Source organism: Amblyomma mixtum, chromosome 1 (genome assembly GCF_055824585.1).
Source record: "Amblyomma mixtum isolate Tamu chromosome 1, ASM5582458v1, whole genome shotgun sequence".
Lineage (NCBI taxonomy): Eukaryota > Metazoa > Arthropoda > Arachnida > Ixodida > Ixodidae > Amblyomma > Amblyomma mixtum.
This window is the reverse complement of record NC_143012.1, coordinates 174527322-174541419: the sequence shown is the minus strand read 5'-3', so window position 1 is coordinate 174541419 and position 14098 is coordinate 174527322. Positions and strand designations below refer to the sequence as shown.

Sequence of the window (14098 nt, the reverse complement as noted above, 5' to 3'; positions counted from 1 at the left end):
TGAAGGCCATGTCGCTATGCAAAACAACCTTGGGAGGCAGCGGAGCCCTAAACAGAAATTACAAAACAAAACTAAAAGAAAACAAAGGAAATCAATAAAATAAATAAAAACAAAAAGAAACGAAAAGAAGAGAATTAAAAGAACATGAAAAGCCATTTATATAAAAGTACAGAATTTCAGAAAGAACTGGGTAAAGAATTGGTAAATAATTGCAGAAAGAAATGTGTAAAGATTTGCTGAAAACCAACTTTCGCTCTGCATTACAGTTCGGCAGAATTGCGATGAACCTGCGTCAGTTTTTTTAAGTGTATGTTAGTATCACCGATAATACAAATCTTACCCTGTAGAAAAGAAGACACTCTTAGTTCAATAAACAGTGAGCAAGGAAATCTGCCATAAAAGCTGTGAATGTTAAGAAAATGTGTCGCTGAACTAAACATTCCAGACTTCCCACGAAGATAGCTATTTAGCCTACACAAATAATCATAGCAGGGAAAACTTATGCGTGAGATCCGTTCTTATCCAGATCTCGGTGCACGCATAAAGGTCAAATGCCTCCCCTATCACCGCAAGCTTGCAATACAAAGTCATGTTATTATTTGGATGAGCTCCTTATATTTACGTCCACATTAGTGAAACTTCCTCGATTTCTAGTCGCAACATTGTCATGAAATGGGGGGAAATACTTGAAACGCAGTGTATGTTGCGCTGTACTAAATCGCTAAAAACAGAGAAAACACTGATCTAACTTTTCAAGCAATGCACTGAAATCAGCAGGTTTTGTCACACGTATAGGTGTATCATGCTCTTCTTTAGGAAATGATTGACCGCAACGGTAGAAGATTTTGCCCCAAATACAAAGGAATAACCTTAAACGGCAGCGTATCACCGGAAGAAGCCGCGACGTATAGCAAAACGATGGTGAACTACACATGAAATCCACAAAGTAAAGGGGAGAGGCTAGCACAAGTTTCTTTTGGCGTTTACGGTCAGTTCACGCTTTTAGGAAGTATTTTTAATGAAGCATGGGAAACGTCTTTTACAATCCCTAAGGGAGTTTTGCACAGATGTCTGTGAAGAACAGCGTTTCAAGAGCTTTCTTTTTTCTTTCCCGTTGATTTTCGCCTAAAAGATGAACTCGAACAAGCATCCACTGTGAGAATGCAACACGGGGGCCATTCCGGCACGTTCGCTGTAGCCTTTCTGATGAATGCGGGTCATCATCATCAGCAGCAGCAGCAGCCTGACTACGCCCACTGCAGGGCAAAGGCCTCTCCCATGTCTCTCCAATTAACCCTGTCCTTCGCCAGTGGCGGCCATTGCATCCCCGCAAATTTCTTAACCTCATCCGCCCACCTAACTTTCTGCCGCCCCTTGCTACGCTTGCCTCCTCTTGGAATCCACTCCATTGCCCTTAAAGACCAGCGGTTGTCTTGCCTGCGCATTACATTCTATGGCCAAGGCCCCTTCTTCCTCTTGATTTCGCTTTACACATTTAGCGCTTCGGGTGTGGTCGTTGGGATACGGTACGGAAGCCAAGCGGACATCAGACTTCAATGTTATCGCATTCTGAACACGTAATGTAATTAAAATTTCTTTTAAAGGCAGAGACGATTAAAATGTGTGCATTTGTCAAAAACGGCCCCGTAGGTTTCGTAGAGGGTCAATACTTGCTTTTCTTTTTATTATGCGAAAATTGATTAAATAGTTCTGCCCCACCTGGGGAACATTTCGACAGCCAAAGGAGTTTCTGCCGACGGCTCAGCTACGTAATGTGTGCCTTTCTGGCGCACGTGGGACCGAAAAAATCAGAGCTTTCCAGCCGGTACCTTACCTTCAGTCAGTGATGTTTTGGATAACACGATGGTCGCTCCTGCCAGAACGCAGCCGTACATGGCGATAATATTAGCTGCGGTGTTGTTCAGATGCACGCACACGCTGTCGCCAGGTAGGAGGCCATTTTGGCGAAACCCTACTGCGTACCGCTGCATGTGTGTGAGCACCTCTGCGCGAGTGAGGCTCATGACGTCATCCACCTGTAAAGAATGATAGAGCGCTTTAAGTGCCAGTGAAGTTTTATTTAACGAACTACACTTGGTCCACACTTAGCGCGAACTCCAATCCGCGTGGAGTCTCGCAGTGCCCTCTGCAAGGGCTGGAGGAAAATCGTGCCGCTGCAGAGAGCTCGAGGGGCGGGGCCTGGGCCGCCATAGCCTCGCCTCCTACGAGTGGCCGTGAAGAGCGATCACATTAGGCGCGTCCTATGAAGTCCCCGTCTGTTTGACACCAATCGAATGAACTTGTTACACGTTGAGGTGCATATTCAGATGCGTCGCTTAATGTCGCTAAACTTCTGTTAGTGCTGTTAGACAGAAATCAGGGTCGGCGAGTAAAAAAGAATTAAAAATAATAGCTCCCGGCCCGCGCCGCTTAGAGCACAACGGGCTAGTGCTGTTAGACAGTTGTAGTTCTCTCACCGCTTCCTGTGGGAGTCCGAAATTATTGTTGAAGCACTGCAATGACTAAACGCCCAGAAAGTTTTATTCGCCTCTGCCTGAGCACTAAAAGTAAAGAAATCAATTTTGAAATATTTCTTCTCGTTACCGGCATCGACACAAAATACTCACTTTACGGTGAAAGAATCATTGTGATTAGAAACAAGAACGACCACGGAGTTCAAAAGGAGTCACGCAACATATGGTCACAGCCGAAAAGAAGATATCAAGTGAAAACGAGACCCGAAGCATCTTTATATCTTTTCATGCTCGGTTACATCACACGTATTGAGCCTTTCATCGTGGGATGCGATTTTTTGTATTAGAACAAACCTAGGTGAAATCCTGAATCGGCTTGGGCAGTCTGTGATTCAGTGGAAGCGCAAGGGTAGCAAGAATAGAAATACCTGAGAAATTCGCAGCCCGAATTTTGCCCGAGCGCTTGTCCTTGCCCTTCCTTCTCTGTTCTTGTTCCTAGTCGCAGCGCTGGTGAAATTTTGAATTTTGTCAGGGATTTAAAGAAGTGATATTTGCAGGAAGAACGATTCCAATGGGAATATCAGCAGTGTCTTCAATGTGTAAGCGGCGCTTCAATGTATGTCGCATGATTTAACATTGCCTTGTCGGTACTGATCGGGAAACATTTACTTACATCCCGTCATACCTTCGACCGATTTGGCTATATGTTTAAAGAAGGCGAGATGACATGCCATTCTGACATACCTCTGTTCTCTAATTTTGCTGTAGCAATCCTTAAATAGAACAAACTGCCTTGAAATAGGTCATGCTTTCTCCAGTGACGCCTTTGGTATGTTTCAGTGACCGCACTTGAGGTTACAGGTCACCTGTATTCTTTCGTGACATATGCTATTGTTATTCTGCTGAGTCTTGATCTGATATAGATTAGTTATGTGGTTAACTCTGCTGAATCCGTTTCTGTTATTTCTGCAAAAGGCAGCTGCTTCCCTTGTATTGGTTTTTGGCGTTGAGGCTTAACACAAAGTGAGTGGAATATCTTTTTCGATTCTTCGCGAACTGCTCTGAAAATGGTGCCTTCGGGATGCAAAATACTAGCTCGGCAAATCCTGCGCACATGACACTTCGGCCGACACTGTGCTGCTGGTGAAGCTCGCTGTATTTGTTCAAGACGGCTACAGCGCGGCGCTTTGTGACATCAGATGCCACCGAAAGAATGTCCATACAGGCCGCTATGGCTGTGCGGTAGAATCGTAAGGAAGCACTGCCACGCAGTTATACTCCCACAACCTCACGGCTACGGCCTCTCTAATGGCGGATTATTGTGCTAGAAATAGTATGGCTGTTTTCAGTGTGTCCCGTAAAAATACCGGTGAACATGTGCTATTTGACGCGGTGCGCCAAGGAGACGACTCTCTTCTTTTTGGCCATTTGAAAGTGCGCACTTCAAAAACGTCGCATGCTTTTCTGTGACTACACGTTGGCAGTATCCATCCGTTACCGAAAAAACGGTAACGCGTAACTTGGACTGTTCCGCTGAGAACAACACTGGAAAATGTTCTCATGCGTTTACTCTGGAAGGCGGCTTGGAGGAAAGTTAGTTTCGTGATTGTCGCTGATGAAGTTCGTGATGCAATCATACCTTCCCGAGTTAACAGAAGCTGAGTTGTGGAACATCATACGTAGAATGAAGATGTTCAAGCCGCCAAGTTTTGATAAGATCCGTGTGCGCGATTCGTACTGCAACTTTAACATGTTAAAAGGTGTGATCCTCAAAATACTAAACGGCATATTAGAAACCGGAATAATGACCAGACAATTGAAAATATTGATATTGACGCCTGTGTATAAAAGCAGAAAAAGAAATGACTGCGCAAACTACAGACCGATTTCTATTATATCTGCTCTTGCGCATATTTTGGAAAAACACGTGGGATTAGTTATTCAGTCTTTTTGCGAGAAGTTTTCTTTAAATAACCCGGCACAATACGGCTTTAGAAGGGACCGGAACACAACTACGCTCTTAGAAGAATTCTCGGATTACGTGAACACCGCAATTGAGAACAATCATCTTGCATTAGCACTATTTTTAGACCTATCGAAAGCCTTTCACACTATTGATCAGGCATTAATGTTGCAAAAATTAGAAGACATGGGTTTCCGGGGATGATTTCATCAATTCTTTCCGGGCTATTTCACAGACAGAGCACAGTGCGATAGAATTGATGATAAATACAGTGAATTTAAGAAGAACAAATTTGGTGTTCCACAAGGAAGTACACTGGGCCCATTACTATTCAATATGTACGTCTCTGAACTCGGTTTTTTGGAATTAACGTCGAGAATCTTTCAGTATGCAGATGACACAGCACTAGCACTAGAATTCACTGATCTTCATTTTGCAAGCAAAAGCTTTCAGCAGGGTATATGCAAGGTAATAGACTGGCTTGCTCAAAACTCAAGTTATTTAAACCGGCAAAGAACGAAACTTCTCTGTTTTAGAAACCCGCACAAGCGAGTCCTCCTAAATGAGTCACTCCTTTTACATGGCTCGCATTGTGATCCGTGCACATGTAATGTCATACCATTTGAACCTTCAGTAAAATATCTCGGAATAATATTTGACGAGCATATGACATAGACTAATCATGTGCAGTATATATGTAACAGGCTTAGAGCCGTGTCCGCGGTGATGTACAACCTCAGAGGTAAGACTTCGATGCACTTAAGGCGCGTCATATTCAAGGCGCTAGCTGATTCTATTATAACCTACGGCATTACATTATATGGCACCAGCTCTGATCACAAAATGGGAGCCATAAATCGCATAATTAAAAGACTTCTAAAACGTATAACTTATGGTACTATGCTGCAGGAGGTTGATAAGGAGGAAAAATACAGTATACTAGGTGTACTGGAAATGCGGGAACTATTTTATTACACAGTGCTCACACGTCATTACTTTACAAATGCTTTCAAAATACCCGTCAAGAAATACGCTGCCTTAAGAAAGACAGAAGCTTATATTAAGCCGCGCTGCTTCACGCAATATGGGAAAAAGGTACGGATATATTACGTGCTACAGGCATTCAATACACTTAGTGAAGAATTTTACAATTTCAAAACAAAACGTAAAATGACTAAAGCAATAAGAAAATGGTGCTCATCCTTGCAGATAAATCACTGATGGCCTCTTGCATGCTATAATCTACTTTTCCTGTTTTTGCTATAATCTACTTTCCCTGTTTTTGCTTCAGATTTTAGAGTTGTTTAGATATTTTAGATTTCTTCAGTTGTTTAGATGGCTCATTTCAAGTTATGATGACGTCTGTTCATGTTTGTTTTCCTTTTTCTCGAGTTGTAATTCTATTTGCTCAATATGCATACATAATTTTTGTATAATATGCATGTACTAGTGTTCTTAAATTTAATGTTTTGTGGATAATTTTTTGTACACATTCGGTGATTCACTGTACTGCCTGAACAACCAACAAGCACGCTGTGCTTAGGTTGGACGGGAAAACTCATGTACTAAATGAAGATGAATAAATTTGATTTGATTTGATTTTAGCTGTTTCAGTACTCGGAAAGTTCAAATTCAGCGGAGCTGCGGGGGATACTTACCGATAGGCTCATTACTGAGATTATTGATCGTAGTTTGAACGTGATAAAGGCATTCGATATTGATAATGCTTCACGCCTCATCGGCTTGGCCTCCATTTAAACTAGGCAAAACGTGGAATGCTCGCTGCGGCGCCGCTCGGTACCACATCGGATAGCAGAACAGGGGTGTTTTGGTGCCCGATACGCATTCTTCCGCTGCAGCAGAATACTCATAATTGATATTCTCACCATGGCAGCGGCGCTTCTGCTTGCGAAGTGCCATTGCAGCAGACGCAGAGAGAGAGCTCTTCAGTGTAGCTCAATTTATGACTACTTGCGGAGTCGGTAGCACCTGCGTTCCTTCCCGCTCACCCCCCTACGCGCGTTAATCTTCCATGACTTTATGCGCGTAAGTATTTCCATGCAACCAAAGGGAGCCTAGACCCCTCTTGCGATTCGCTCGGGCAAATACCCTCCTTCACTGATCTGCTCCATGTACCCCGTTCCTCTCCGCCGGATTCGGAACCTCCGAAGCCGCGGAGCCCTGAAGCTGTTCATTACCAAAAGCGCAGTAAAACTCGTTTGTGAAATACAGCCTTTTACAGAAGGTTGTAGCCCAAAGCGATTTTTCTTATAAGCCACGATGTGTGGTTCGTTATACAACAGTGTTCAGAATCTCGTGAAGATGAGGGAACTACGGTCTTCCCCTGTTCAAGGGTTTCGACGGATGTCGTCGAAGCACCACTACACGGGTTAGGAGCGAACCACCTGTACTGTGAACTTTTTGTGAAAGGCTGTACGTCTTGACGTCCGATTACCGAACGCCAATTACGCTGCCAAGGTAAAAAATTTGTAGATTGCCACATAGCCTGGTTCAACGAAACTAAAATGCGCAGCTAGCGTAATTAAGTACTCCACCTGAAGGTGGGACACACTCACTGATCTATGTGCCTGAGCATTCTTTTGCAACAATAACGGTAAAGGTTCTGGCGGTCAGTAAAGAAAAAAAACGCTTAAGGTTATAGCGGGGCTATGGGTGACGGCTGTCGCGGTGGTTCCTGAGAAGCAGCAGATGGCGCGTTGCGCTGCTAAAACGCGGCGTGTTTCAACCTTATGTACCAGCCAGCTCTGTATAGCGTCATGATAGTGACCAAGCGTGCACCAAACGTCCGTCAAAAGTGTCGCCAAGCCACGCCGAACTCGCGGCAGCGACTGAAATCACGTTTTCCGAGGTATGCGCGCCACTGCAACATCGCAACTGAAGCTTTCAGCTCCCTTTGTGCGCATGTGCTCGTTGCTGACAACTAGCCCCTAACGCCTGGTGAGAAAAGGGTTCAACCGCCCTGCACAGCTAGCTGCTGCACTAGAAAAAGCAACAGGAACGTCATGCATATACCTCTCGTAATAACGGCGGCAGCCAGCGCAGGTTTTAAGACAGCACCAAATTCCACTACAACGAGCGACAGCGTCCCATTTTAATGCAAAAGTAATGCAATCGAAGGAACGAGGGGAAGCGCAGGCACACCAGGCATTTAAAGGCATTGCTTGGTCAATAGCGTGACGCTGCAAGTCCCGGCGCCTATACGAAAGTATGAAACACGGACGCTTTTAGAGGCGCCGAAGCATCAGCAGCTGCTTCGGACGAAGCGCCGCCAATACCGACAGCGCTGTCATGAGAGGTGCCTCACCTCATCGACGGCGAGCGAATAATGCAAGGGCTCATTACGAAGGTCCGGCCTAGTAGCCGTCACTATGCGCGTTGTGCATTTCAACTTTCTTCGCTCCTAACTAAGAGGCACTGAACGTATACGATGATAAATATAGTAAGTGTGCTGCGATCACCAGATGATGCTGGGCTGAATACGCCGCGAATGGGAGCTAGCACACTTTTATGCTTAATAGCCTATACAATCATTTCGAGCTGGGTCCCGCAAAGCGTCGCACGCGTAGGTGATGACAATGTTGGTGCCGAAACTTGAGGACGCTTTTCTGCTGTTCACTGGAGGAGCTGTGACGCCAAATAAAGACTGTTATATTTCGGCGATTAATTGCGCGATTAGCGCAGTGTTCAGTACAGCTCCGCAGAGAGCAAGCATGCAACGGCTAGGCCGACGAGATGAAGCGATAAGCGAGAGCGGAAGCCGTTACAGCGTTCTCTGTTTTAATACTGCCAAGAACGCAGCGGAAGCCCGATGTGGAGTAAGCCATTATGATTACGCTATGTCCAGTGGCCTAGTTTGTTTGGTTTGATCTATGAGGGTTTAACGTCCCAAAGCGACTGATGCTATGAGGGACGCCGTAGTGAAGGGCTTCGTTAATTTTAACCACCTGGGCTCCTTTACCGTGCACTGACACCACACAGCACACGGGCCGCTAGCATTTCGCTTCCATCGAGGTGCGACTGGCGCGGTCGCGATCGAACCCGCGTCTTTCCGGTCAGCAGCCAGCGCCATAAACACTGAGCCACCGCCGTGGCTGGCCTAGTTGGAATCACCTAACCAAGAACGCTACCAGCCAGGTGGTTCTCTCTGAAATCAATATGTGGGGGTTCTTTTTTTCGTGGTCGACATCCCCTGTTTGAGGTGGGGCTATACTACTTCCAACGTACCTCGCGCCGTGCGTTTCTGTGCAAGGTAGCGACGCGCATAATGCAACGTTTTTCTGTCTCAACGAGAATACACATTAAGAAATGTTTAAAACAGGCTTCGCCTACGGCATTTAATGTCACCAGTTTGGCAATATATGTTCTGAATCCTGAAACTAAAAAATAGAACCATTTACGTAATACTATTGAACACGTCTTTCACTTTCCTACAAACACGGATATAAAGTCCCCCATATCGTAGAGCCTCTTCGCGCAAACCATTACCTGCAAACTTCTTAGTGTCATGCATCCATCCAAATGCCTCCTCCCCTTCCCCTCCGTGCTAACCTTGCCTTCTCTAGTAATGCAGTAGGTTAGTTATAGTATAGTATGTTAGTTATAGTTTGGTTTATTGGGGTTTAACGTCCCGAAGCAACTCAAGCTATGAGGGACGCCGTAGTGAAGGGCTCCGGAAATTTCGACCACCTGGGGTTCTTTAACATGCACTGACATCGCACAGTACACGGGCCTCTACAATTTCGCCTTCATCGAAATTCAGCCTCCGCGGCCGGGATCGAACCCGCGTCTTTCGGGTCAGCAACCGAGCGCCGTAACCACGGAGCCACCGCGGCGGGGCTATGTTAGTTATAGCCCAGTCCAAAGCGCTTCTTAACTTTAGTTATAGTAACCGTCGAGTATCTTGCCTTCGCATTACATGCCCTGCCCAAGCCGACCCCTTCTTGGCTCTGAGGAAGTCATTCACCCAAGTTTGTTGCCCGACCAACTCCGATCCCTTCCTGTCTCTTAGCGTTACACCTCCGATTTTCTTTCCCATTGTTCGTTGCGCTGTCCTCACTTGAAGTCCATTTATCTTCGTTAGCCTGCACGTTTTGGCCCCATTGATTGTTTTTCTGCTTACTTTAAATCTACCTGACTCTACTGGCCTTGCAAACATCCCTAATATCTAAAAAGTAAACATGCATTCACAATCTTCAGTAGAAATGGGCTAGCCAGTGGTCCACACATGCCTTCTTAAATATGGGAGAGAAAAAATAATTATTTGGAAGCAGCTCGTGGAAACACAAAGTGTGTATCGCGACCAACGTCGCTTTGACTATTGAAGCATGGCATAGAAGACTGCCTGCTGTCGAACAAGAATGTTCTCACCAGTGCTGTCTTGTCTGGATTCATGAGAAGCCTTTCTCTGGCCAGGACATAGAAAGAGCAGACGGGAATCTCGATGCTGGGTAAGGGCGAATAGACGACGGCTTCTTCGATGCGGGCCTTCATCTTCACCAATTGTGCAGCGTTGAATCCCTGCAAGCAAGGCATTATGTGATTCAGCCCTTTGCTCGACACAAGCAGCTTTAATAAACGGGAGACGTCTCGCTGGTAACTGCGACTTGCAGCAGCCCAAACGCGGGCTGTATCGTGCAGGACATCTCAAGGAAGCTTGTCAGCTTTTTTCCCTTTGCGTGCCACCACGTTTAGGAGTATGATGTTGTGCATTTACTAGTCATACAGGCAAAAGCATAAGTTATTGCTCCTGGTTCACGGCTGGTGCAATAGGCGTTATGTTGTGGAATCTGGAAATCACTCACTCAGGTGATTGTTCGGTGCAGACTTGCCTCATGAGTCTTTGGATGGCCTCCACGATCCGCACTTACTATACACGTGATATCTTAGCTCGGACAATTTGATGTTCAAAAGCAGAAGCGTAGGCTAGTTGGGCATACTAATGAAAAGAACAACGCTAGCTGGACGGGACACATAAGTACAGACCAGGGGCAGGCTTCGTTTGTCTTTCTGCGCACTTCGGGGCACGAAACCTATTCAGAGCAGCCGCCTAGACAGGTGGCTACATTTCTGTTTCTCTGCTGCCATGTATTCGTCTCAATACCCTATCAGTGCACAGGAACGATGCCCAGACCATCATTGATAGGTTGAAATGAAACAGATGGTGCGTGGGCTGTCTTTCTGCTTTTTTGCGTCCAGTCCAGTCTGCGGTGTTTTTTCAACACAGACACTTACACAGGAAACTGAAATGTACAGAAAAAGAGATAAAGGTACATAGGCATAAAATACACCTCATGCGCAGGATTCCGGGTGTTTGCTCACGACAAGCTAAATCCGAGGCAAAAGAAAACCTAAATCCGCTAAAAAAACTCTATTAAAACTCTATATATCACTCAGGCATGTTACAAAAGTATGAGCACATTTCCTTCCCAGAGAAAAAAAATTCTCACTACAGGCAACAGAAAAACACAAGAGAACCCGAGGCAACAGCTGTACTGTTGACGAAGCCGGGATGAAGCCCTGTGCACACGAGATATCCGACCACTGTGACGGCGGATCAGAAAGCATAGAGAAGAGGCAGAGGAAAACCAATTCGCAAACAGTACGGAATCAAAAGTGACAAATATGTAAGGTAAAACTGACGGCGAGGAAATGAAACACTGCAACACGACATCATAAAAAAAAAGAACACTACAGACACGAGAGAACCTGAAACCATGAAAGGGCACTTGTAGGTGATTAAACTAAATTCCTTTTTAAAACAAAGCCCTAAAAGTGACACGAACATGATTGCGGGAACGGGGAAACAATAAGTTTAAATGTCAGCTTGTCAAAGGCTTTTAGAACCTCATTTCTACCAGTGGAAGTGAAATGATGGCTGGCTAATATACTTGTCTCCGGCTTTTCTAACATCAAATTCTTCTAAGCTTTCCGCCCACTTGTTAGTTCGGCGCAAAAATATTGTTTTAAACAAAATGCACCCTACGATATACGCGGACAAATGTCCCTGGTGCGACGAAAAATCTTCTGTATACCACATCACATGGGTCTGCCAAAACATAGACGTGGTTCCCAAAGTACAAAACCCGAGTGCGGAGCAGTGGGAGACTCTGCTGTCCAGCGACCGCTGTGAAGACCAACAAGGTCTGGTACAGCGAGCTCAACGGGCGGCAGTGGCCAGCGGAGCCCTGGACTGAGGGCAACCGACCACTGATTAGAGGCGGACGACTTCGACAGAGAAGGCTCCTGGGGGTAGAACCAAGACGTTTCTGAAGATGCCCCCAAACCGCAGGAAAAACCATTAGTGAAAATAAAGTTTTCCCTTCCTTCCGATTACCGTCTGGAAACGACAACCATTCCAATGACACGCTGATTGCTAATCATCTCTACGGCTCCTGAAATATGCTCGGATAATATCTTGGCATGCTTCTTTGAGCACACCCCCAGCATTGCATCTGCTGCACTCATTATGGGGCACAGCTTTCTAAGTTTGCTCGGAGCAAAAAATAATCCCGGCATCGTATCCTTGCGTTGTCTTTTTGGTGTTACGCAAAAATGAATTGCACCTAAAGCCTAGCAGTTGGTTCTTGTTTATCGTGGTTCTTTATAAGATGTTTTCTTACACTTCTGTTACTTTTAACATCATATTTAAAGTTTTAACCAGCATTCAATACGAAGGATGTTTTGAGGAACCAAATCTGTGAATATCCTTATCTATTTACTTAATCAAGACCATCGATGCCCAAAGGCGTTACGGAAGGCAGTGGTTTATAAAAAGAGACGTAACGAGAGTGGTAAAACATGTGTAGTGAAATAGTCCTCAATGCCGGTTTTAGACGCAGGAACGTCAATTGCGATAGAGAAAGGAAAGTGGTTTTCTTCATTTGGCATTCTCGGAAGAAAAGAATAAAAAGATATTCCTCATTATTATCGTTAACCTGACTTTGGCCACTCCAAGAAAAAGATATTCCTCATGCCCCCTCATGAAAAAACTGTGCTGTGCATGCAGCGGCCACCTTATCCCCCGAATTTACTAATCTCATCCTACTATCTGACTTTCTGCCGTGCCCTGCTACGTTTGCGTCAAAATCCACTCCGTTGTCGAAAAAAAAACACCGGTTGTTACTTCTTTGCATTACATATTTTTCCCATGTCCAATTATTCTTGGTTCCTTGCGTTCTATTCCTTATTCTCCACAGTTCCTATTCCTTAAATGAAGTCTGTTGTGCTTAGGGCGGTACCTATAATATTTCTTAGGGTGTCCAACCCAACGTATGACTCAACATTACACCTATCATTAGTGTTGCAATGAGAAACACTAGCTTCATGGTGAGGATCAGTCCGCGCAAACGTATATGAAATTTCGGCATGTTACCGACACTAGAGATATGAGTGAAATTTATGCGTATATGACTTTCCGAATGTAGACTGGCGGGTTATGATTATGGTCCCAAGTTTCAGTAGCTTTAAATGCGCTTCGTCAGATAACAGCAGGCTTTTATTTCTTTACGTGGGCTGTATGACCAGCCAAGTTACTAGGTCATTGGTTCGAGGTTAAAATCAATAAACTTGAAGTGCGCAATGCAAGGGCATTACGTAAGGGTCTGTAATGTTAAGGCAAGATAAACGCTGGTGCTTAATTGTAACGTAACGGAGTGGATTCTAAGAGAAGGCAAGCGTAGCAGGGGGCGACAGAAGGTTGGGTGGGTGGATGAGGTCACGAAGTTTGCGGGGATAAGGTGGCCGCGCAAAGGATCGCGTTAATTGGAGAGACATGGGAGAAGTCTTTGTTAATAAATTTTGTTGGGTTGGAAACAAAGGACATCCTTCTTAGAAGGCTAATGAGGCTACCGCTAAGGTTACCCCTAGGAGACAGATGAAATATAAATAAACAATACATTATTAATCAAAGGTGTGCAAAATTTATCGGCGCACTTCCAAACCTCTGAAAAAGCAAAAAATAAGCAAGTAGTTCTCACTAGCCAATTTGTTAATGAATTTTGCTCGCTTGGAAACAGGGGGAAACGTTCCTAGAAGGTTATGAGGACATCGACAAGGTTTTCCCCAGGAAACAGATGAAATATAAATGAACAATACAATAATAATCAAAGGTGTCCAAAATAGATCGCCGCGCACGCTTGCAAAACGCTGAAAAAGAGTACACAGAGTAGAAGGATGATTACAAACCAAGAGAATTTAGTTTTGAAGCGCTCATTCTTATCAAGTAAAAAATGAAAGCATGTTTTACTTTCCAATCTGCGCCGGGAAAGTTATGTCTTCATAAAATTGAAGCAGATCTCAACGAGCAAGCGCAGCGCTTCCGTTTTCCCTACGAATAGTTAAAGTCTGATCCGGTGCTCGTAAAATTTTATGACAAAATCAAAACGTAGCAGGAGAGAAAAACCAACAGCTGGTAGGCAACTACTACAGGTCACGCGCCGTCCACATCGAGACAGGCCTAAAACCATTAAAGTAGCAGGTAGAAATGGCGTCAGCATGGTTTTCTTCCCACCACGCTAAGTTAACAATGCAGGCCTTGCAGTGAAAAACAACGGGCCAGAAGTGCGCGTAGAAGCACTAAACAATGTTCTGGAATTGTGTTTGAGGAGTGCCACAGAAGATTTTCCGGACATGTGGTGGTGTC

General features: G+C 44.9%; 1 protein-coding gene across 2 annotated transcripts in view; it reads right to left on the bottom strand.

The window, feature by feature from the left end:
- The window catches only part of LOC149369877 (uncharacterized), a 69322-nt gene extending 59374 nt beyond the window's left edge, over positions 1–9948 (bottom strand). For both annotated transcript variants that reach the window (XM_089559602.1, XM_089559593.1), the window contains exons 1-2: positions 9826–9948; positions 1835–2036 (exon numbers count right to left, since the gene is read on the bottom strand). In XM_089559602.1, the coding sequence (XP_089415728.1) occupies positions 1835–2036; positions 9826–9948 (325 nt within the window). The remainder of the gene's footprint in view (positions 1–1834; positions 2037–9825) is intronic.
- Between the last annotated feature and the right edge of the window lie 4150 nt (positions 9949–14098).